General features: G+C 46.4%; 1 protein-coding gene across 1 annotated transcript; it reads right to left on the reverse strand.

Moving 5' to 3' along the window:
• Window positions 1-1,229: 1,229 nt before the first annotated feature.
• LOC132571220 (zinc finger protein 585A-like) lies at window positions 1,230-25,223 on the reverse strand. The gene is made up of 4 exons (XM_060237943.1): window positions 25,091-25,223; window positions 14,762-15,803; window positions 11,259-11,388; window positions 1,230-5,810 (listed from the first exon to the last, which is right to left on the reverse strand). The coding sequence occupies exons 2-4, from the start codon at window positions 15,584-15,586 to the stop codon at window positions 3,376-3,378; spliced, it is 3,390 nt and encodes a 1,129-aa protein (XP_060093926.1). The 5' UTR covers window positions 15,587-15,803; window positions 25,091-25,223; the 3' UTR covers window positions 1,230-3,375.
• Window positions 25,224-25,665: the final 442 nt, after the last annotated feature.

The following is a 25,665-nucleotide window of genomic DNA, read 5'->3' on the forward strand; positions in this document are numbered from 1 at the left end:
CTTCCTCCCCCACAACAGACACCCTGTGAGGTGGGTGGGGCTGGAGAGGGCTCTCACAGCAGCTGCCCTTTCAAGGACAGAGCTATGGCTGACCCAAGGCCATTCCAGCAGGTGCAAGTGGAGGAGTAGGGAATCAAACCCGGTTCTCCCAGGTAAGAGTCCACACACTTAACCACTATACCAAACTGGCTCTCCCAGTAACAACTCAGTGCTTGCACAGGGGACTACCTTGACCTTTTTAAGACCACTGAACTGGTTGGGCCTGGCTATCCTGATCTCTGGAAGCTTAAAGAGGCCAGCCCTGGTTAGTACTTGAATGGGAGACCACCAAGGAAGTCCAGGGTTGCTGTGCAGAGGCAGGCAATGGCAAACCACCTCTCTGTTTGTCGCACGCCCGGAAAACCCTCTGGGGTTGCCAAAGGTTGGCTGTGATTTAACACTTCCCAGCCTGATAGTTAACAGGCCAGGTCATCATATCCTGGAAAGCCACTGCAGGGTCAGCTCTGGTTAGTTCTTGGATGGGAGACCACCAAGGAAGCCCCATCGCCACGACCACTGAAGTCAATAAGCTTTGAAAGGTACAACTCTGGCACTGCAAGTTACTTCTACTTCTGGGAGCTGCCGATCGATTAAACCAGGGGTGGGGAACCTTTCTTCTGCCAAGGGCTGTATGGATATTTATAACATCATTTGCGGGCTATAAAAAAATAATCAACTTAAAAAACAGTGCTCCGCCGAGGGAGAATGAGTCAGGCCAGCAAAATTAATGCAAATAATTGTTTTTCTATTTGAAGTCATGTGGGGAGAGCCTAATCTTGCACACATACACACACCTGGCCCGCCACCCTAGGCAAATGCATAGGTCCAGGGCTTTTTTCTTCCCAGCAGGAACTCAGCAGCATATTAGACCACATCCCCTAATATTAGCACATTAAGTCACACATTCATTAGCATATTAGGCCACACTGTCTGGGATAATCAAGTGCAAACTGAACTGTGACAGTAACTTTTCCAGGCCCTGCAGCAATTCTGGCCGGCCAGCCAGGCCCCAGGGAGCCTGCCGCACAGTACATCTGGGCCCTGTGATCCCTGCCTGGCCTTGGGGAGGCTGCTGCACAGCAAGGCTGGGCTCCATGATCCTTGCTGGCCCTCGGGACAGGTTCCCTACCCCTGGATAAAACCTTTCTTCCCGTACAGTGGCAAGGTCATATTGCACCCAACACGAGACATCATCCAAACAACAGTAACAAGTATAATTTCAAATCGGAACTGAAATAAAAACAAGTGGGGGGAAAGAATACACTAACATCCATCAAAAGCAAACCATTACGGTGCTTTGCCACGGTCTGAAAACAAAGCAAACCCGATGTAAAGAAAACATAACAGATTTCTTTCAAGAAACGGAGGTAACGGCATTCCAGGTCCCATAACAGAGTTCACAGGAAATGAAGGCAGCTGCCAAGGGTGGAGTTCCCAGGGGAAGAAGTCACAAACGGGAGAAGTGGTAACCAAGAAGTGGCAGTGACTGCAGGCTGGAAAGGCTAACACAGCCCCTTCCTCATTGACGTTCAATGCTTTACTTTAGGGGGAGAAAGATTAGATGGTTTCGGCCATGATCCCCCCCCCCCCAACAAAAGCCTTTTGTAATTTAAGGAGACCATTCAGTCAAATGAGCCATATGGAGCTCTGGTTCTGGAGCCTGAGGAGAATGCTGAGTTTTGACGTCAGTTCGCTTCCCGTTTTTGGAGTCAAGCAAATTATTCCCTCGGCCGGGGATTAAACATGAGTTTATGGATGAAATTCCAGAGTGGTTTGAGACAGGGTTTTGCTCCCTGCCAGGAGCAGTTCCCAAGTTTGCAAAATCTCAGTTTTTCAGAGTAATTTTTAGCATGCAGCAGAGGACAAGCAGTTCTCCTAGATGGCTTGCTTTCATTCCCAGTTAGAAGTTGCAGCATCGTATCCAAAGCCCAGGTGATGTCCACTCAAGGGACTGTTTATAAGAAAACAAAACAGAACTTTTGTGAATTTACTGGAGGTGGGGGAAGACAGAAGGTCTGAAGCTAGCAAGCGAAGCCAAGCTTTGTTGTGGGGGGAGTGGATCTTACAGAATGGTCACTGGCTCATTTACTGGATGGTAGCTGTTATCTACCATAATCCCATGGGGGAAAGAACAAAAAAAAGGTTGTGATTCAGATTAATTCCTCCCCCCCCCCCCCCCGCCCTCAGTCTATATTAATATTCTTGCTGGTTAATTTCTTTAGCGAGGTCAGCTCTGCTTGTCTTAGTGGTGAGATTCTGGAGAAAGCACCCACAAATATGGAAAGATCTTTGTGTCTCCCACCCCGAGAATATGGGAAATAGATTTGCAATGCCACTTCAATCCTTTGGGTGCAGTTGTTAAGACAATCAGTCTATCTGTAATTTCTCTTGGCAATATTTTCTGAGCCGCAGAAGACGCAAGCGAGTGTAGCTATATCGACAGAAAGCCAATTAACACTGTATGACCCAATGTATATATAAAAAAGATAATACAGCAGATGAAGAGGGGTTTTATGACTTCATAAAAAGCCCTATATCGGTCAGCCGACTTGGTTGTTTCCTCTTCACCGAGAGGGTATCGTTTCACTTGACAACACGGATTTTCTGATAGCTAACAGACAGAATTCTGGAATGGATTCACTTTGGGGAGTTCAAGTTTCTCTGGCATTTCCCAAAGCTGGAGCCCCCACGGAAGTTTTATCTACCCTTGGAGTTTATATGGCTTCACTGATGTGTCCCCACCCCTCACCCCTGCAAATTCCCTTCTGCGTGACCTTTTCAATTCTCCTGGACAGTTCTGCTAGAATCCTGGTCCTTTACAGCTCTGAGAATCAGCTCTTGTTTAGTTGGGGGCTGTGAGGGGTGGTGGGACTAGATCAAGGAATCTTCCCCAAGAACAAAGCAGCCAGGCCCCCCCTTGCAATCCAAACCACTAAGCGAGTCTGGGATCCAATCCAACCACTAAGCGAGTACCATGGGATCCAATCCAACCTATCGCGGTTAAGCAGCTCTCAAGTTTCTTCTTTCAGCCAGAGCTGGGTTATGGATGCACTAAACCACCTGAGCATCTCCGGGGGGGTCCTAGATTCAAGATGCACTGTCGGTTCAAAGATCTGATGATCAACACAGAAAGACACATGGCATGGCCCCGGAGGAAGCTCCCCTGCAGCCTAAGCATTTCACCCAGGACTCCCTCCCCTACAAATTGTTGAAGAAGCAACGGATCTTATAGTTCACTGTCAAAGTTTTGTTTCTTGTAACACCTAAGAAAATGGGATTGGCAGTAAAAGGCAGTGCACTCAGATGGCAATGTGAGAAGTAAGTGGCCCCTTCCTGCTATGTGTGGATTCTCTGGTGCTTCACAAGATCCTCTTCCGAAGGGAAAACTTTCCTGCACATCAGGCATTTGTAGGGATTCTCTGCGTGGATGCGCTGATGCCTGAGCAAGTTCGAGCTCTGGCTGAATCCCTTCCCACAGTCTGAGCATTTGAACGGTCTCTCCCCGGTGTGGCTTCGCTGATGGATCACAAGCTGTGACTTGCAGACAAAGGACCTCCCGCAGTCCGAGCATTCAAACGGGTCCCCTTTCGTGTGGATCGTCTGGTGCTTGAGAAGTTTGACGCTGGAGCTGAAGCTGTCCCCGCAGGTAGGACATCGGAACGACTTCACCCCTCTGTGGGTCCTTTGATGGACGTTCAGGTGCGAGCTTTGGCTGAAGCACTTCCCACAAGCCAAACACTTGTAAGGCTTCTCGCCCGTGTGGGTTCTCTGGTGGATGATCAAGTACGATTTGTAAATGAAGGACTTCCCGCACTCTAAGCATTTATTGTGTGGTTTCTTGGCTGTGCTGATTTTCTGGCGGGCCAGAAGCTGAGAGCTCACTTTAAAACTTTTCCCACGTTCGTGACGCTGGAACGGCTTTTCCCCCACATGTGTTCTTTTGTGGACGTTCAGGTGAGAACTCTGGCTGAAGCTTTTGCCACAAACCAGGCATTTGAACGGTCTCTCGCCCGTGTGCTTCCGCTCGTGAATGGTCAGGTAGGACTTGAAGATAAAGGATTTGTTACAGTATGAGCATTTGTGGGGTTTCTTGTCCTTGTGGATTCTCCTGTGGGTGAGAAGGTGGGAGCTGAACCGGAAGCTTTTCCCACAATCCGGGCACTGGAATGCCTTCTTCCCCTTGTGGGTTTTCTGATGGGCCGTCAGGTGCGAACTCTGTGTGAAACTTTTGCCACACTCCAGGCATTTGTACGGCCGCTCTCCCGTATGGATTCTCTGGTGGACGATGAGGGCGGATTTGGTAAAGAAGGATTTCCCACAGTGTGAGCACTTATACGATGCCTTGGCTGCATGCATTTTCTTGTGTGCGATGAGATGTGCGTGCACCTGGAAACTTTTCCCACAGTCGGTACATATGTACAGGTCTTCCGAGGTGTGGTTTCTCTGGTGCTTCCGGAGGTTCTTGTTTGAACTGAAGTTCTTCCCGCACTGTGGGCACTGGAATGGCTTCACGCCGGTGTGGGTTCGTTTATGGACATTAAGGTGTGAGCTCTGGCTAAAACCCTTCCCACAGGTTAAACATTTAAATGGTCTTTCTCCGGTGTGGCTTCTCTGATGGATGATGAGGTACGATTTGGTAAAGAAGGATCTCCCACAGTACGAGCACTTATGCGGTTTCTTTGTCGAGTGGCTCCTACTATGGGCGATAAGGTGAGCGTTCACTCGGAAGGTTTTCCCACACTCTGAACATTTATACGGACTTTCTCTGACATGCATCCTCCGGGGCTGGACAAGGTTCATGCTGGAACGGATACTTTCTCCGCTGTCGGAACGTTGGAGCGATTTCACTCTTTTGTGGGTTCTTTGATGAACATTGAGGTGAGCGTTCTGGCTGAAGCTTTTCCCACACTCCAGGCACTTGTATGGTTTCTCTCCAGTGTGGATGCGGCGGTGGATAATCAGAGGAGACTTGAAGAGGAAGCACTTCCCACAGTCAGGACATTTGTGGGATTTCCTCCTAGCATGCATCCTCTTGTGGGCAATGAAGTGGGAGCGCACCTTGAAGCTTTTCCCACACACCGTGCACTTATACAGGCTCTCTTTCGCGTGGATGCTCCGATGTTTGATCAGATTGGTGCTGGAACAGAAGTTTTTCCCACAGTCCAAACACTGGAACGGTTTCACTCCCGTGTGGATTCTTTGATGGACAGTGAGGTTGGAACTCTGGGCAAAGGTTTTCCCGCAAGCTAGGCATTTGAAAGGCTTCTCTCCAGTGTGGGTTCTCTGATGAATGATAAGGTGTGCTTGAGCGATAAAGCATTTCCCACACTCCGGGCACCTATGGAGCTTCCTTCCTTTGTGGGAAATATAGTGAGAGATCACCTTAAAGTCCTTCCCTCCGGTGGAGCATTTCAGTGGCTTCTCGTCTGGGTTGGAACTTTCCCCTTGAATCAGATCCAGCCTCTGTCCGAAGTGCAGGCCGTCCACCTTGTCAGAGTCTTTCTTTTTCCCTGGAGGAATTTTCTTTTGTCCCCTTGCCCCATCGAGGGGCTCATCGCCCTCCCAAAGGACAGAGGTTTCAGCTCTCTCTTGAGAGCCGCTTCCCCTCTTCTGCTCGACTCGGTGCCAGCCCTCCGGACTGCTGCCCTGCTCTTGGAAGCGGGAACCTTCCCTTTCTCCTCTCTTTCTCTTTGCAGCCTGATTTGGGCAGCCTTGATCGGGGCTTTCCAAGGGGTACGCCTCCTCCTCATTGACACTCAGGCAGTCATCATCTGCCAGAAGAAAGAAAGAGGATACGTTAAAACAGCTCCTTTCTGATGCTAAGCTCCCTAGCACCTGCTGTGCATGGAGTTGTGGCTTAACATAAGAGAAGCCATGTTGGATCAGGCCAATGGCCCATCCAGTCGAACACTCTGTGTCACACAGTGGCCAAAAAAATCCCCCAAGTGCCATCAGGAGGTTCACGTGGGGCTAGAAGCCCTTCCACTTTGCCCCCCCCCCGCACCAAGAATACAGAACATCACTGCCCCAGAGAGTTCCCATAAAATGCTGTGGCTAATAGTTGCTGATGGACCTCTGCTCCATATATTTATCCAATCCCCTCTTGAAGCTGGCTACGCTTGTAGCTGCCGCCACCTCCTGTGGCAGTGAATTCCACATGTTAATCACCCTTTGGGTGAAGAAGTACTTCCTTTTATTCGTTCTGACCCGACTGCTCAGCAATTTCATTGAATGCCCACGAGTTCTTGTATTGTGAGAAAGGGAGAAAAGGACTTCTTTCTCTACTTTCTCCATCCCATGCATAATCTTGTAAACCTCTATCATGTCACCCCACAGTCGATGTTTCTCCAAGCTAAAGAGCCCCAAACGTTTTAACTTTTCTTCATAGGGAAAGTGTTCCAAATCTTTAATCATTCTAGTTGCCTTTTCTGGACTTTTTCCAATGCTATAATACCCCTTTTGAGGTGCAGTGACCAGAATTGTACACAGTATTTCACCCCCAGGCTTTTGCCATGTTTGGGACATGTACTCATTTGGGGCAGGAGCTCACAGGAGTGGAGCTCCAAAACCTCTAAATTTTATTCTGCTTTCTTTTTTACCCTTCCCCATTCCCCCCAATACTTGCTTCTGAGCTCCATTGTTCAACCCCCCTGTGAGAATTTTGCTGAACTCTTAGATTTGACAATTTTTAAAAAAAATTTCCCTACAAAAAAAATGAGAAAACAATCAAACATATCAAGCAGACAGATGGTAAACTTCATCATGCCACTGTGGCCACATAGGAGAAAATAAATTTAAAAGTATGATGGGAGTCAGGTTTTATTATGACACATTATAATTCAGGAAGCATTTTGAGGTAGATGCTGAGCTGATATAATTTAGTGTACCTTCTGGTGATGTCAGGGGTATGTGGTATATGCAAATGAGTTATGTGCTAATGAGCTCCGGCACCTCTTTTTCTACAAAACGACCCCTGCTCCTAGGCATCTCCTCTAACGCACAATGGGAAAGATCTGTCTTCATGAGAACACAAGAGCCCTGCTGGATTAGACCAGTGGTCCATCTAGTCCAGCATCCTGCCCCACACAGCAGTAAGCCAGATCCTCTGGAGGGCTAGCAATAGCGCATAGAGGCTGAGGCCTTCCCCTGATGTTGCCTTCTGGCTCTGGGATTCAGAGGTTGACTGCCTCTGAATGTAGAGGTCCCCCTCAGCTACCATGGTTAGTAGCCACTGATCGACTCATCCTCCATTAATCTATCTAATCCCCTTTTAAAGCTGTTTACTCCTGTGGCCATCGCTACATCTTCTGGCAGCAAATTCAACATTTTAATCTCTCTCTGTGTAAAGAAGTACTTCCTTTTGTCTGTTTTGAACCTACTGTCTACCAGCTTCGTTGAATGCTCTCAAGTTCTAATATTTTGAGAGCAGCACAAATTTCTCTTTGTCCACTCTCTCTAGCCCAGGGGTGGGAAACGTCCAGCCTGAAGGCCATTTATGGCCCTCGAGATCACTTGGTCTGGCCCTTGGAGATTGCTGGGATGAGCCGAGCCACATGGCAGCCTCTACAAAAAAAGCCTTGGACCTAGGCATTTGCCTAGGGTGGCGGGCCAGGTGTGTGTGTGCCAAATTAAACTCTCCTCACATGACTACAAATAGAAAAAACAATTATTTGTATTAATTTTGCTGGCCTGAATCATTCTTCCTTGGCGGAGCACTGTTTTTTAAGTTGATAATTTTGTATGGCCCGCGAATGTTATAAATATCCAAATGGTCCTTGGCAGAAAAAAGGTTCCCCATCCCTGCTCTACCCCATGCATAATTTTACATGCCTCTATCATGTCCCCCCCTTAGTTGTCTCTTTTCTTAACTGAAAAGTCCCAGACTCTTCAGCCCTTCCTCATGGGAAAGATGGTCCAATCCCGTAATCATCTTGGTTGCCCTCCTCTGTATTTTTTTCCAGCTCTGCAATGTCCTCTTGGAGATATGGTGACACAGTATTCCAAATGAGGCCACAACCTAGATCTATACAGGGGCATTACGATACTGCCTGCTTTATTCTCAGTCCTTTTTCTAGTAATCCCTAACACAGAGTTTGCTTTTTCCCACTGCTGCAGCACACTGTGTTGACACTTTCATTGAGTCACCACCTATGACCAGTGTTTCCTCTAAGCTGAGTTAGTGTGAGCTAGCTCACAGATTTTTATATCCCGCCCCGAGCCTGCTTCGGTGGGGAGGGCAGGATATACGGTAAATCAAATCAAAATAAATACATTTTAGCATCCCGCTCACATATTTTTGTCTCCGCTCAGGAAGGATGACCCCAGAGCACACTAATTTATGCAGCAGCTCACAACTTTAATGTCAGTAGCTCACAACTTTAATGTCAGTAGCTTACAAAGTAGAATTTTTGTTCACAAGACTCTGCAGATTAGAGGAAACACTGCCTACGACCCCATGATCATTTTTTCCTCTTGGGCTCAGCAAGTTCAAACCCCATTAGCCTATAGTTGGTTAGGATTTTTTTGTCCCAATGTGCATCTCCCTACGCTTCCCAATCCCTACACTGAACTACATTTGCCACATTGTCATCCACTTACCCACTCTGTGGAGGTCTTTTTAGAGATCTTCACTGTCAGCCCTGGCTTTCACCATCCTGAATAATGTTGTATCATCTGAAAACCTGGCCATTACACTACTCACCCCAAGATCCAGATCATTTACGAATAAATTAAATAGTATCAGCCCTAATCCTGGTCCTTGTGGGACCCCCCAGAGAGTCCCTGGCAGACAACACATAAGCTACTTGGTCAAAAGCAGGGCTTTTTGTAGCAGAAACTCATTTGCATATTGGGCCACACCCTCTTATGTAGCCAGTCCTCCAAAAGCTTACAGGGCTGTTCTTACAGGCCCTATTGTAAGCTCCAAGAGGATTGGCTACATCAGGGGTGTGTGGCTTAATAGGCAAAGGAGTTCCTGCTACAAAAAAAAGCCCTGGTCAAAAGTCTAGCTTAGGGAGCCCCAATGGCCCACTGGCACATCTCCTGGTGCCCATCAAGTCTGTTCAGAAAGTGGGTGTGGCCAGGAGGGCTTCTGCCCACCAGGATCTTATTGGCTGTGCAGATTAAATTAACACTGCTCCAGAGGTAGCGGTCACAGCAGTGTCGGTTTTATTCTCTCACACACTCCTCTTTCACAGTGTGTTTTTTTAAACTACTACTCTTGTCCCTTGCACTTTAGGATTCCTCTGTGGGGGTCTCTACCTCCTGTGGTGGCCATTTTGTGGGTGGTTCCGGCTCGTGGGGCAGCCATTTTGTGGCTGCACCCACCAAAGTGTCTCAGAGTTCCACAAGATCAAAAAGGATGGGAACCTCTAGTCTCATTCCAAGTCAGTCAGCTTCATTTGCAAACAGTCGAAGTTTGTTCTGCTGTCTCTCTGGATTATTATTATTATTATTAGTTTATTTATATTCTGCCCACTCCCCCATAGGGGCTCAGAGCGGAGTACATCAGCATAAGTAATAATAAAATCACAATAAAATCACAGTAACATCACAATGAAAACCAGTCACAATATTTAGTAAAGTACAACAGGATGGTCCAGAAAGATGGTATAGCAGGATGGTACAGCAGAATGGTACAGAAGGGGAAGCTAATAGATAGATACCCGCTGCATCATCCAAAAGCCTGGCAGAACAGCTCCTGGCAGAACAGGGGAGGGATGGTGGCTCAGTGGTAGAGCATCTGCTTGGGAAGCAGAAGGTCCCAGGTTCAATCCCTGGCATCTCCAAAAAAGGGTCCAGGCAAATAGGTATGAAAAACCTCAGCTTGAGACCCTGGAGAGCCGCTGCCAGTCTGAGAAGACAATACTGACTTTGATGGACCAAGGGTCTGATTCAGTATCTCTCTCTCTCGGCTTGGCTTCGCGAACGAAGATTTAAGAAGGGTGCAATAGTCCACGTCTGCTGCAGGCTCGCTGGTGGCTGACAAGACCAATGCGGGACAGGCAGGTCCGGCCACAGTGGCTGCAGGGAAAAGTCTGATTTAGGGTTGGTGCTGTAGCAGTGCGATTCTTCCTCAATCTCTTTTTGTCCTCAAGACCAGCTATGCGTGCGTTCTCAAAGGAAGAGACAGCCTGGTGGATGATGTGTCTCCATGCTTTGCGATCTGAGGCTAGGTCAGACCACTGGTGATGGTTGATGCGACAGGTGCCAAGGGATTTCTTCAAGGAGTCCTTGTACCTCTTCTTTGGTGCCCCTCTATTTCGATGGCCGTTGGAGAGTTCGCCATACAGGGCAATCTTGGGAAGGCGGTGGTTTTCCATCCTAGAAATATGCCCTGCCCAGCGCAGCTGCGTCTTCAGCAGCAGTGCCTCGATACTGGTAACCTCCGCCCGCTTGAGGACTTCAGTGTTGGTCACAAAGTCACTCCAGTGGATGTTGAGGATGGTGCGAAGGCAGCGCTGATGAAAGCGCTCGAGGAGTCGCAGGTGATGACGGTATAAAACCCATGATTCGGAGCCACAGATGAGGGTTGTCATCACAACCGCTTTGTAAACATTAGTTCAGTATAAGGCAGCTTCATATGTTCCATTTTACAGGCCCTACAGAAGGCTAACAAGCCAGGTAGGGCCTGGATCATTCCACCAGGTTGTGGCCAGGACTAAGAAGGGCCTGGCCCTGGTAGAGGCAAGACGGGCATCTCTTGGGGCAGGGATGGTCAAAAGATCTTGGGAGGCCGAACGAAGCGACCTCCGGGGCATATACGGGAAGATAAACCCAGGCATCTCAGGGCTCGGCTCTTTTCCCCTGGGAGCCCTTCCTATTGATAAATGGAAATTGGTTCAAAGGACCCCATGCCATTGCAAAGGATTCTGGGAGAGCTTGAATTTCCGGTAGGGAGAGGCAACCCAAAGGGAAAACAAACCATCCTTTAAGTGCTTCTCTCAGTCCGTGGGTCCTCCTGATCTTTCCAGTTTCTGACACACACGGCCACTTGAAGCTGCCTTCTACTGAATCAGACCCTTGGCCCATCAAGGTCAGTCTTGGCTACTCATACTGGCAGTGGCTCTCCAGAGTCTCAGGCAGAGGTCCTTCACGTAACTTGCTGTTGGTGCTTTTAACTGGAGACGCCAAGGATTGGATCTGGGACCTTCTGCACGCCAAGCAGGTGCTCAGCCACTGATCCACTTCTTGGACTAATAAGAGCTAGGAATTCTTACCCACTGAGTTGGCATCTCCGTTGTCGGCCTTCTGACCAGCTGGTCTGTAAGCCTGCCTTCGCTCGGCGTTTGAAAGAGGCTCCTCTTCCTCTGAAAAATCCAGAGCTATCTCTTCAATTGGCCCCAGCTCCTGAAAGAGAAGCGAAGACCCCATTCAAAAGCAAGCCTGGCGGCACACAAACAAAGTGAAGTTTCTTTGGGATAAGCAGCCACATTGGTTTATTCATGGGCACCTGTGGTCCCTCTGCCTTTCTATTCCCCCCAACCATTTATATCCTGCCGTTCTCCCGAGTAGCCTGGGACAGCATATATCATTGTTCCCTCCCGCAATAATATCCTCACGACATCCCTGTGAGATAGGCTAGGCAGAGAGGGAACAACGGGCTTCCAAAACCACTCAGTGGGCTTCTATGATAGAGTGAGGGTTCGAATCCAGGTCCCACAGGCTGAACACTCTAACCCCCAGGGGTGGCCAAACTTGCTTAATGTAAGAGCCACACAGAATAAACATCAGTTGTTTGAGAACTGCAAGACATGAACATCAGATGTTGGAGGGAGGGAGGGAAAATAGATGGGGGGAGGGAGGAGTAAGGGAGAGGTGGAAAAAAGCAACTTTAACTTTAAATGTCTTCTCCAAGCCACCAGCTGGCTTGAAGAAGTGATTTAAAGAGAGAAATGCCTTCTCCAAGCTGGGTGACAGGGTTGTGGGGCTTCAAGAGCCACACAACATGTATGAAAGAGCCACATGCGGCTCCTGAGCCACAGTTTGGTCACTCCTGCTCTAACCATTACACTGCACTGCAAAGTCTGCTGAGATGAGACTGAATGTTTCCTGTTTGTAGAAGATCTTCAACTAATTCCATTATTTCAGGGGACTTTTTAGTTTAGAAAAGAGATGGCTAAGGAAGGACATTATAGAGAGGTTTCTAAAATTAAGCACAGAGAGAGGGGAAGATTGAGAAAGCCTTTTTCTCCCTCTCCGAAATGCTAGAACTCGAGGGCATCTTCACAACAGCCAAAAAGAAATATTTCTTTAAACAGTGAATGATTAAAATGTGGAATTTGCTCCCAGTGGATGTAGTGATGGCCACAAGAATAAGCAGCTTTAAAAGGGGATTAGATAAATACATGAAGGATAAGTCTTATCAATGGCTACTAGCCATGGAGTCTGAGGAGAACCTCCACATTCAGAGGCACTAATTCTCTGAATTCCAGAGCCAAGAGCAACCTCAGTGGAAAGCCTTAGCCTCTAAGCCTAGTTCTTGGCCGTCCAGAGGAACTGGCTGGCCACTGTGAGGACGCTGGACTAGATGGACCGCTGGTCTGATCCAGCAGGGCTCTTCCTATGTTCTTATGAAGGTCCCATCCTCTCTATGCCCTGTTGTTGGCCCTGTTGTCCCCCCACCCCGAGGGGGCAGAGCCTCAGCCAATAGAAGGAAAAGAGGTAGAGATGTAAAGGCCTGGAAAAAAACTGGAGAAATTTGGAAAAAACCCAGTTTTTTCCGTTTTCTCCGGAAGCCTTTTTTGGTTTTTTTTTTCCAAAAAATTGGAAAAATTGAGAAAAAGAAAAGAAAAGAAATTGATTATGGAACATTTTTTTTTAATATGATGAATGGTTTTTTTATTTTTATTTAATACTGTGGAGAGGAAATATGAATCATTGTTACTTCTGGCTTTTTAAAAATTGTTTTCTGGAGGTTTTTTTTCTGTTCCACATAAACTAGTAAACAGTTCAGGAGAGTGCTGCTCCATTTGTTACAATTACAAATAAATATTTTTTTAAAAAAGTAAATTCTGTTTGTAATAATTGTTTGGATGCACTATATTTTTATTATGCTAGTTGTGATAATTTCATGCTAAGTAAAATTGTCCATAGTCATATTTTATGTTCCTAAAGTAACAGAAGGACTTTCAATCTGGAAAAGAAAAAAAGAAGTGCTAATGTAGCATTTTTTTCAATTTTTCCAAAAAATTCTGCTTTTTTCCAGAAAAAAATGGAAAAAACCTGGGGGGTTTTCCAAGCTTCAAAATTTCCGGAAATTTTACATCTCTATGTGAGACAGGACGCTGGACTAGATGGACCACTGGTCTGATCCAGCAGGGCTCTTCCTATGTTCTTATGAAGGTCTCAGCCTCTATGCCCTGTTGTTCCCCCACAGAGGGGGCAAAGCCTCAGCCAATAGAAGGAAAAGAGACTTGGCTCAGTAGCTCTCCTGTGCAATTGAAAGAGCCTGGCAAAGCGGAACCAGCTGGCCACTATGTAAAACAGGATGCTGGACTAGATGGACCACTGGGCTGATACAGCAGGGCTCTCCTGATGTTCTTATGGAGAAAGAATGGCACAAAGGGGGGGGGAGGGGGGAACCTTTGGAATGGACTGTGTGTGGAGGGACAGTGGTAAATGAGAGTCAGTGTGATGTAGCGACTGGAGTGTCTGACTTAGGCTCTGGGGGACTCGAGTTCAAACACAGAAGCTCACTGGATGAACTTTGGCACATTACACAGAGGTATTTTTGTGGGGTAAAACAGGGAAAGGGGAGAATGTCCTCAGCTACTTTTGAGTCCCCGCTGGGAAGAAAAGTGGCTTATACATGAAGCAAAGGAAGAAAATAATTTGCATTCCCAGTTTGACCCAGGGGAGAACACAGGGGGTCTGCGTTGAAGGCACGTGGACATCTCCTGCATTCCTTTCTGTGCTCACAGCCCCTTTTCTGAACCCTGGAAAGATTTTTCTGAGGATGCCAAAATCTGGGCACAGGAATATCCATTTGAGTCCTATGGTAGGGGGAGAGAAACGGCGAAATGGAATTACACTCCCCTTTCAAAGGAGATGAGCTTGGGGAACCGATACAAAGAGCCATTTAAACTTCTTGTCCTTCCTCCCTCCCTCCCTTTTGAGAACCCCTCCCCCCATATTAGATAAAGGACATGGATAAGCACAAAGATTCTGTATCTCCTGTGGGATCAAGGGAACTGGGCAAAGAAAGCTCTGGCTCTTCCCCCCCCCCAGAGGGGGCAGAGCCTCAGCCAATAGAAGAAAAAGAGGCTTGGCATAGTAGCTCTCCTGTGCAATTGAGAGAGCCTGGCAAAGCAAGCTGTGACACAAAAGGAAGCAAGAGAGAGGGAGAAGAAAGCAGACTTGCTCCCTGGCCTGATAGGACCTCTCCGACAGCCTGATCTGGCCCCCAAGCCGCACACATGACACCCCTGACACAGACTTTCAAGACACAAAATTTGCGGAAGTGGTTTGCCATTGGCTGCCTCTGCATAGCAAGCCTGAACTTCTTTGGTGGTCTCCCCTTCAAGCCCTAACCAAGGCCAACCCTGATTAGCTTCCAAGAACTGATGTGATTGGGCTAGCCTGGGCCATTCGCATCAGGGCTAACCGTTCTTGGCCAAAGAAAATGGGCCTGGTTTCGTTATTTCTGGAGAAACTCCAGGAATTGCCTTTAGGGAACAGGGTTGTCTCATTGTGGGAAAAGTAAGAAAAGGTCAGCTCTCACCTGGACGTCCCAGTTCTCATCCGCTCGCTGCCTCAGCAGGAAATCCTCGGCGAAGGCCACTGCCTGGGGGCAGGAGTCAGGGCTTTGTTCCCGGACCCAGATTTGCATATCCAGCGGCAGGATAGCTAGGAACTGCTCCAGGACCAACAGCTCCAAGATCTGCTCCTTGGTGTGCCTGTCAACTTTCAGCCACTGATGGCAAAGCTTCTGGAGCTGGCTGTATACCCTTCTTGGGCCCTCGGCCTCCTGGTAGCAGAAACGCCGGAAATTCTGCCGCTGCCTCTCCTGGCTGAGGGCGTCCCCTCGCAAGATGGCTGCCTTGACCTTGTCATAGTGGACCCTGTCTCGGATATCCAGGCTGCTGAATATCTGCTCTGCTTCCCCGCCAAGGGCTGGGAGAAGATGGGCCATCCAGTCTTCCCTGGGCCACCGACAGGCTTCAGCCACCTGCTCAAAGGAGGCCAGGAAGGCCTTTGTGTTGTCCCAGTGGGTGGGCTCCTCCAGCAGTTGTGGAGTCTCCCATCCCACCTGAGGGTATTCCAGCGTCTTCAGAAACTCCTGCCATTGGTTTTCCCAACGCTGAAGCCCTTCACCTGCTTCTTGTTCTCCTGGGGGTTTGTGTAGGAATTCCCGAATACTCACAGCTGGCCCAATAGGAGGAGCCGCCCCCAATCCATCCACCACTACAGAATCTGACGGATCCTCTTCTTCTATTTTGATCCGCCGATGGAGCCCCTGCTCTAGTTCAGCATGGAACCGCAGGCCAAAGCCAGACTGCATCCCGTCCCTGGCAGCCATTTTGTTTTGGGCCAAGATCAGCCTCATCCGAAATTAAAGTCTTTGCTCACAAGCTTCTGATTTTCCCAGGAATGTGAGGGCCAATTTCCTGCCTCTGACCTTATATCTACTCTAATGGCTCCAAAATAGTGCCCTATGGAAATCTGATGGGCATTTCTTCTCCATGGACAACAGAAGTTAACAGGACTCGTACGCTAACAGGCAGGCGAGACACAGGCATTCCAGAGAAGAGGGAAAGTTCTCCCTGAGGGAAAGAGAAACAAACAGGAATTTATTTAATTTAGATTGTGATCTGCTTAATGCAATGGGAATTGCTCTGAAAAACAACTGTATATGGTGTTTTCAGCCCAACTTCAACTTTTTGGGATTGGAAGAGATAGTCAAGATACTTCAGATTCCCCTTTTTTCCTGACCTGAAAGGATCTTCACTGATTTCATTTTTTAGACTATGAAAATAGAATTAGCAATGGTTTTTCTTTGTTTTGCCAAGACTTCTCACCCGGCCACAAACCATTATTTTTACCCCTATTATTAAAGTGACAAATCAGAAACAAAGCAGGAACTTATAACCAGTGTTCTCTCTAAGCTGAATTAGTGAGAGCTAGCTCACCGTTTTTTAGCCTCTGGCTCACACACTTTGTCTTAGCACAGGAGGAATGCCCCATAGTAAACTGATTTATGTTGTAGTCAAACTGCTTGCTCACAACTTTAATGCCAGTAGCTCGCAAAGTAGAATTTTTGCTCACAGGACTCCACAATGTAGAAGGGAACACTGCTTATAACAACAGCCTGAAAAAGTTGAGTATCTTTAGTGCAAAAATATATACCATCATGGCACAAGGAGGCAAAATGACTAAAGTAACATCAACAGCCATATGTATTTTCCCTCCTAAAGGAAAGTAAAGATTCCCTGTGCAAGCACCAGTCGTTTCCAACTCTGGGGTGACGTTGCTTTCACGTTTTCACGGCAGACTTTTTACGGGGTGGTTTGCCATTGCCTTTCCCAGTCATCTACACTTTCCCCGCAGCAAGTTGGGGGGGTCATTTTACCGACCTCGGAAGGATGGAAGGCTGAGTCAACCTTGGGCCGGCTACCTGAATCCAGCTTCCGCTGGAATTGAACTCAGGTCGTAAGCAGAGAGTTCAGACCACAGTACTGCAGTACTGCTGCTTTACCACTCTGCCCCTCCTAAAACATATCACTAAATCTCAGAACAAAATGGCTACTTCCCACATCAATTATTAAAACAGCCACAGGCTACCCACAGACAACGATAATGCTGTGCTATGCTGGGGATTATTAGGAAGGGGACTGAAAATAAATCAGTCAGTATCGTAATGCCCCTGTATAAATTTATGGTGCGGCCTCATTTGGAATACTGTGTACAGTTCTGGTCACCGCACCTCAAAAAAGCATTGGAAAAAGATGCAGAAAAAAAGCAACTAAAATTATTAAGGGGATGGAACGTCCTCCCTATGAAGAAAGAGTTAAAGAGGTTAGGGCTTTTCAGCTTAGAGAAACAATGATTGAGGGATGACATGATAGAGGTTTAACAGACAATCTCAAATCCCCTTTGAAGCTGCCTATGCTTGTCGCTGCCAGCACTTCCTACGGCAGTGAATTCCACGTGTTCATTACTCTTTGGGTGAAGAACTACTTCCTTTTATCTGTTTTAAGCCTACTGCTCAATGCTTGCATGGAGAAACAAACACCTTGTTGTAACACGTCTCGGAAACGTAGCCCAACAATGAGAAACAGGTTAGAGAGAATGGGCCATGAGTTAATCTTTAAGGAAGAAAACTGGAACGATGGATTTCGATATCGAAGAACCTACTACACAAGATTTTCAAGAAACCAAAAGATGTACTGCCAAGTCGCAAAATCTCCATAAGGATTTGATGCCAGGGCCCTGAATTTAATACATATGTGAGATGGAAACATCGTTCAAAGGTCTCCCAAATTATCGTGTAATGCCTCACACATCAAGCTATCGATCAGCTGGACAACTGTCAACCTTCCTTCCTCTCCTCGAAGAGAAATAGGAAACCAAACCTCCAGTAACAACAAAATTCAGCAACAAAAAAAATTACCCTCTGGCAGGGATGGAATTTTAGCAGAAGCTCCTTTGCACACACACCCCTGATGCAGCCAATCCTCCAAGAGCTTACAAGCCTTTTTTTTTTTTGTGAGCTCTTGGAGGATTGGCTACATCAGGGGTGTGTGGCCTAATATGCAAAGGAGCTCCAGCTAATATTCCACTCCTGCCCTCTGGGCACCCAATTTTCCGTGGCAACATAATCTTCACTGGCCATGGACTCTACTCATGGAGGAGAGGCCTATCAGTGGCTAGTAGCAATAGTGATTGAGAGGAACCTCCATGTTCAGAGGCAATCAGCCTCGGAATCCTAATGGCAAGAGGCAATAACAGGGGAAGGCTTTGGCCTCTGTACCCTATTGTTGGACTTCCAGAGGAACTGCATTGCCATTGTGAAACAGGATGTTGGGCTAGTTGGACTACTGGTCTGATCCAGCAGCATTCTTCTAATGTTCTTATGACAAGGATCAAGATGGGAGGCCATGTTAGTCTGCCTGTAGCGGCAGAAAACAGCAAGAGTCTAAAGTAACACCCGGCCTACACTAACAAAATTTGTGGCAGAGTATGAGCTTTTGTGAGTCAGTGCTCACTTTTTCAGATTCAATTAACTGAAGAAACGAGCAGCGAGTCACAAAAGCTCATACCCTGCCACCAATTTTGTGGGGCTGTTCCATCTAACGCACAAAATTGTCTCCTACAAAGTCTGACCACTGGTATGTCAAAGCCCCCACTGTCTATTCTGACCGACAGTGGCTCTCCAGGGGCTTGGCGGGAGCTCCTTTCCATAACTTGGGACCCGATTCCAACCCCCAACCCCTTTTTTAAACTGGAGATGGTGGGGGTTGAACCTATGGCCTTCTGTGCAGAAAACAGAACCATTTCCCCTTGAACTAGGTGGCTTCTCAGCTGTAGGTAGAAACAGTCCTGCTCAGAAGGAAGAAGACGAAAACATTGGATTTATATTCTGACCTCTACTCTGGAGTCTCAGAGCGGCTCACAATCTCCTTTATCTTCCTCCCCCACAATAGACACCCTGTGAGGTGGGTGGGGCTGGAGAGGGCTCTCACAGCAGCTGCCCTTTTGAAGACAACCTCTGCCAGAGCTATGGCTAACCCAAGGCCATTCCAGCAGGTGCAAGTGGAGGAGTGGGGAATCAAACCCGGTTCTCCCAGATAAGAGTCTGCGCACTTAACCACTACACCAAACTGGTGTACTTCAAGAAATAAGAATGCATTTAGTTTTTACTAAAGAGAACAATACTGAAAGGCTGCAGTCTGACCATTAAATAATTGTGTGCAGGGCTTTTTTTTGTAGCAGGAACTGCTTTGCATATTAGGCCACACACCCCGGATGTAGCCAATCCTCCAAGAGCTTACAGGGCTCTTAGTACAGGGCCTACTGTAAGCTCCAGGAGGATTGGCTACATCCAGGGCCAGCCCTGCCACTAGGCAAACTAGGCGGTTGCCTAGGGCGCCGAGAGGTGGGGGCGGCAAACTGGGCTTACTTTTAGCCAGCGAGCCCCAAGGGGAAGGGAGCAGAGCGTCACCACTTTTAGCGGCAGCGGACAGGCGAGCGGAGCACTGGGAGGCCAGGCGGGACACCACAGAGGGTGGGGAGGGGGCACGGAGCCACAGGGGAAAGCCGTGGGGGGTGCTTTGAGGGGGGCGCCAGGCAGCAAATCTGCCTAGGTGCCCCAGGGCGTCGGGCCAGCCCTGGCTACATCAGGGGTGTGTGGCCTAATATGCAAAGGAGTTCCTGCTACAAAAAAAGTCCTGTGCATTCAAGCTGCATCCAACTCAAGGAGACCCCCCTCAAGGGGTTTTCAAGGCAAGAGATGAACAGAGGCGGTATGCCACTGGCTGTTCTGCATAATGACCCTGGACTTCTTCAGTGGTCTCCCATCCAAGTAAAGGACCAAGGCTGGCCCTACTTAGCTTCCGGCTATGCCATCACCTCTGAATAATTCACTAGGATAATTAATCAAATAACACCAGGTGGGCAGCCATGTTGGTCTGAACAAATGAACAAAGATTAATTTAATTTTTCAATTTATACCCCGCCCTATCCCGCAAGTGGGCTCTGGGTGGCTTACAACATTAAAAACCTTACAAAACATTAAAGAAACCACTTCCAGACTAGATAATATCATAATTACAGAATTAACAGAAACCATGATCCACATCATTGGCAACAAATCATAAACCACATATAGGCTGGTAGTATTCAGCATAACACAAGCACCTAGATGGAAAGGTGCTAATAAGGTGCTGGGGGGAGCGATGACTTCAGGAGATCAATTAAAAGCCTGGTGGAAGAGCTCCATCTTAAAGGCCCTGGGAAATTTAGATAAGTCCAGTGGCACCTTTAAGACCAATGAAGTTTTACTCAAGGTACGAGCTTCCGTGTGCATGCACACTTCCTCAGATACACTGAAATGGAAGTTAATGGTAGCAATAAATATGTCAAAACAGGAGACAGATGCGTAAAGGTATCTTTCTTAGTTGTTGAGGGTAATAAATTGAGACTCTGTTAGGCTCTTCCCCACCCCCAATTAAATCCAAACAAATGGCATTTGGCACCTCTAGACCAGATGATTTAAAAAAAAAAAAATGCCAGAAAATGATAAACAACTTTGTATGGAGCAGAAAGAAGCCAAGAATAATAGTTAAAGTTTTATAGGACAAAAAAAGAGGAGGGGGTTTAGCTGTACCAAATATCAAATTATATCGCCAAGAAGCCACTCTAGTCTGGGTGTCTGAATAGATTATGAATTCAAATCAAAGGAATGTTAAATTGGATAAAATTGATACTTAAGATGGAATACATAATTACCTATGGACTAAAAAACCACTAATTGGACGTTTTAGTGCAATCTAGTTAGATTAATTATTGTACTTTCATACATAGGAGAGCCAGTTTGGTGTAGTGGTTAAGCGTGCGGACTCTGATCTGGGAGAACTGGGTTTGATTCTCCACTCCTCCACTTCCACCTGCTAGCATGGCCTTGGGTCAGCCAGAGCTCTGGCAGAGGTTGTCCTTGAAAAGGCAGCTGCTGTGAGAGCCCTCTCCAGCCCCACCCACCTCACAGGGTGGGGAAGGAAGGTAAAGGAGATTGTGAGCTGCTCTGAGACTCTTTGGAGTGGAGGGCAGGATATAAATCCAATATCTTCTTCTTTATTATTTTAACTATAAAATTATTGTATGAATGCTGTTTTTATTAATGTACACCATCCTGGTTCTTTAGGTGTGTACGTTCTTTATGTGTACTACCCCTAAAGATATAGCCAAAACAAATAAAGACTAAAATGAGAAGAGCTGGAAATGTAAGAATACAGACACAACATTCTAGTGGTCATACAAGAAAGCAAGAAAATACTGGATAGAGATAAAGAAGAAATGTAAAAGATATTAAAGAAATGTAAAAGATATTAAAACTTAAGTTTGTGATGGATCCAGAAAAATGCTATTAAATACTTTATTATGAAAATACATAATGAATTATTTAAATATGTGGTGATGGCAGTAGCAAAAATAATATTTGGAGCAAATTGGAAGGCAGTGAAGTACCTAGACCTGAAGGAATGGAAGAATAAACTAAATGCATATTCTACAACAACAAAACTAACATATTTCATAAGAACATAAGCAAAGCCATGTTGGATCAGGCCAATGCCCATCCAGTCCAACACTCTGTGTCACACAGTGGCCAAAAAAAAAAGAAGAGGAGGTTCACAAGTGGGGCTAGAAGCCCTTCCACTTTGCCCCGCCCCCACCAAGAATACAGAGCATCACTGCCCCAGACAGTTCCAATAATATGCTGTGGCTAATAGCCACTGATGGACCTCTGCTCCATATTTTTATCCAAACCCTTCTTGAAGCTGGCTATGCTTGTAGCCGCCATCACCTCCTGTGGCAGTGAATTCCACATGTTAATCGCCCTTTGGGTTTCTCCAAGCGAAAGAGCCCCAAGCGTTTTAACCTTTCTTCATAAGGAAAGTGTTCCAAACCTGTAATCATTCTTAGGGTTTTAAGACTCTTTCGGGATCAAGTGCCGTGTTCTACTGGAGAAAGTTTTCCTTCCAGACGTTTCGTTCTCAGCTGCGGAGAACATCCTCAGTGGCGTTGTAGCCGGAGCAGGCACTCAGACCTTCTTGGCTGCTGTGCATTGAACAGTAGAACACGGCACTTGATCCCGAAAGAGTCTACAAACCCTAATGATGTTACCAGCCGTGAAAACCTGAAATCTTTGTAATCATTCTAGTTGCCCTTTTCTGCACTTTTTCCAATGCTATAATATCCTTTCTGAGGTCCGGTGACCAGAATTGTACACAGTATTCCAAATGAGACCGCATCATCGATTTATACAGGGGCATTATGATACTGGCTGATTTGTTTTCAGTTCCCTTCCTAATAATTCCCAGCATGGCATTGGCCTTTTTTATTGCAATCACACACTGTCTTGACATTTTCAGTGAGTTATCTACCATGACCCCAAGATCTCTCTCTTGGTCAGTCTCTGCCAGTTCACAGCCCATCAACTTGTATTTGTAGCTGGGATTCTTGGCCCCAATGTGCATTACTTTTCACTTGGCCACATTGAACCTCATCTGCCACGTTGACGCCCACTCACCCAGCCTCAACAGATCCCTTTGGAGTGCCTCACAATCCTATCTGGTTCTCACCACCCTGAACAATTTAGTGTCATTTGCAAAGTTAGCCACTTCACTGCTTACTCTGAACTCCAAATCATTTATGAACAAGTTAAAGAGCGTGGGACCCAGTACTGAACCCTGCGGCACCCCACTGCTTACCATCTTCCACTGCAAAGATTGCCCATTTATACTCACTCCCTGTTTCCAGTTTTTGATCCACAAGAGGACTTGTCCTTTTACTCTATGACTCTCGAGCTTACTAAGAAGCCTTTGATGAGGAACTTTATCAAAAGCTTTCTGGAAGTCAAGGTAAACAACATCTATTGGGTCCCTTTTGTCCACATGTTTGTTCACCCCCTCAAAGAACTGTAACAGGTTAGTGAGGCACGATCTTCCCTTACAGAACCCATGCTGAGTCTTCCTCAATAACTTGTGTTCATCAATGTGCCTACTCATTCTGTCCTAGATAATGGTTTCTACCAACTCTCCCGGTATAATCTACTTCAGAATTTCAAGAAAAAGGGGAATGTTTTTTCAATTATATAGCAGAAAATCAAAATTAAATTAAAGCAGAGAATGATAGAAAGAAAGAGGCAATACATGTTTATAATAAAATGTTATTAGATCTTAAGATAGACCGAAAAGAGAAGATTAAATATAAGTGAAATATTAAATGTAAATCTAGTAAATTTAGCTGCAGTACTGCAGTCGGAGCCCTCTGCTCATGACCTGAGTTCGATCCCAGCAGAAGCTGGTTCAGGTAGCTGGCTCCAGGTTGGCTCAGCCTTCCATCCTTCTGAGGTCGACAAAATGAGTACCCAGCTTGCTAGGGGGAAAGTGTAGATGACTGGGGAAGGCAATGGCAAACCACCCAGTAAAAAGTCTGCTGTGAAAACATGAAAGCAACGTCACCCCAGAGTCAAAAATGACTGGTGCTTGCACAGGGGGACTACCTTTATAAAATATTTAAATAGAAGAATATTAAATGTAAATTTAATGTTCTATATATGAATGTATGATTTTGAATATAAGAATATAAATGATTATAGTTTATATTTTATATTTGTAAACTGAAGTAAAAATTGATTTAAAAGAATGGTTTTAAAAATGATTAAGCAAAATAAACAGCTGCCAAAAAATGACCTAAATATTTTTATAAGCAGAAATCCTAAATTATTAAGCATTTAAACATCCAAATTTTGTAAAACCACTAACCAAAAACACAACAGAGGTAGGCAGTGAACCCATTTTCATTCTTAGAACTCTGAACCAGCAAACCTTTAAAAAATATATATTCTTATTTTATGAACATATATGAAGCTGCCTTCTACTGAATCAGACCTTTGGTCCATCAAAATCAGTATTGTCTTCTCAGACTGGCAGCGGCTCTCCAGGGTCTCAAGCTGAGGTTTTTCACACCTATTTGCCTAGGCCCTTTTTAGTTGGAGATGCCGGGGATTGAACCTGGGACCTTCTGTTTCCCAAGCAGATGCTCTACCACTGAGCCACCTTTTGAAATTTCATTTGCCAATGAGGATTAGAAACAAACTACAGCTCTGGCTCTGGAGATCTCAAAGATATCAGAATATGGATTACTCTCTTTCCAAGATCAGCTAAACTTACCCAAAGTTCTTCTCAGAGATTTCTAGAAATTTCTTTTCCTATTTGGGAGTGGGCAAACTTTTAGGGCTTGCAAAAACTGAGCTTTCTAGCAAAGCTTGACTATCCTAATTTGCACAGCCTCCAGCACGAGTCCTGCTACAACTTTTATGTCACCACCAAGCACAGCATCTTTTTATGACTGAAAACGTCTACCAAGCAAAGAATTTAGGGTAGCTCCCATAATTTCCTGCATGGGTCCAGCAAAGCTGCCTTTCCCATATGACTAGTCCAGCAGCCTATTACCGTCTGGAGCAATGTTCCCTCTAAGCTGCAGAGTCTTGTGAGCAAAAATTCTACTTTGTGAGCTATTGGCATTCAAGTTGTGAGCTACTGCAGAAATTATTGTGCTCGGGGGTCATCCCTCCTGAGCGAAGGCAAAAACCTGTGAGCTGGAGGCTAAAAATCTGTGAGCTAGCTCACGCTAACTCAGCTTAGAGGGAACACTGGTCTGGAGTACATTTTCACCCTGCCAAGGAACTCCAAAGCAGCCCAAATGGTTCCTCCCTCCTCCATGACCCTCACAACCAGTGTTCCCTCTGAGTTAGTGTGAGCTACAGTTTTTTAGCTTCCACCTCACACATTTTTGTCTTAGCTCAGGAAAAATGGCCCTAGAACAAACTAATGTATGCAGCAGCTCACAACTTGAATGCCAGCAGCTCACCAAGTAGAATTTTTGCTCACAAGGCTGCACCCCTTAGAAGGAGTATTGCTCACAACAACCAGGCAAGGTAGGACATGCGAGCCCAAGGTCACCCAGCCTGCTTCATGACTGGGTGGGTGCAAGCTCTTGAACCCAAGTCTCCCTACTGCTAGTCTGATAGAGCACGCCCTCCCTTGCTGTGGGCACAGAAAAAAACAGCCCTTTCCCTGATCTTTGTCTCTCCAGCACGTGGTATACTGCCTCTGAACCTGGAGGTTCTCTTTTATGGCGTTGAATGGCTGGACAAAGGAGGTTGCTGTTTCTTTCCTAGCAGGGGGCCTGTGTCTGCAGGGCAGACAGAAATGCAGCCGGTGCAGAGCCAGGGATGAAGCAAAGCCTCACAGAAGGCATGGATTACCCAGGAAGAGGGTGGTGGTGGAGGAGATGCCCCTTATCTGTGTTTCTCTCTTGCGGTACTCACCACTTTCTCTAAGCCTCCTTGCATACAAAAGGCAGCTCTTAGCTTGGGCCTCCTTGCCTCACTTCCCCCTCCTCCCCCCATTCATCTGCTGCAGAAGGAAATTCAAGCAGGAAGGAACTTTCGCTCTTTTTTTGTGTGTGCAGCGCGGAGGCCACACATCCTTTCATCTGCCTGCCCTCTCTAGGAACGGCAGCTCTGTGTCTTTAACCCTTAGGGAGCTGTGCCGCCGACACGGAGGAAGCAGAGAGGCTCGCAAGGGAATGAACATCAAGTTAACAACTGCAGGGGCATTTTTTTCTTTAATTGGGAAGAGGGATTTCCAGAATTTCTGGGCAGTCTGTCTGTCCGTGTGTTGTAAATGTGGTCAGATAAAAGATATAGAAGGGAAATACAATCATACAAAGTTTTCAGGATTCTTAAATACTTGAATAAAGCATTAAAAAAACAGAGCTGAAACTACAGGCAGAAGGCAATAGGCCCATACCAGAATGTCTGAGCCTATGATATCTAGTGTGCTGCAGTAGTGAAAAAGGCAAATTCTATGTTAGGGATTGCTAGGAAAGAGATGGAGAATA

This window comes from Heteronotia binoei, chromosome 5, assembly GCF_032191835.1.
Source record: "Heteronotia binoei isolate CCM8104 ecotype False Entrance Well chromosome 5, APGP_CSIRO_Hbin_v1, whole genome shotgun sequence".
In the NCBI taxonomy this organism is placed as follows: Eukaryota; Metazoa; Chordata; class Lepidosauria; order Squamata; family Gekkonidae; genus Heteronotia; species Heteronotia binoei.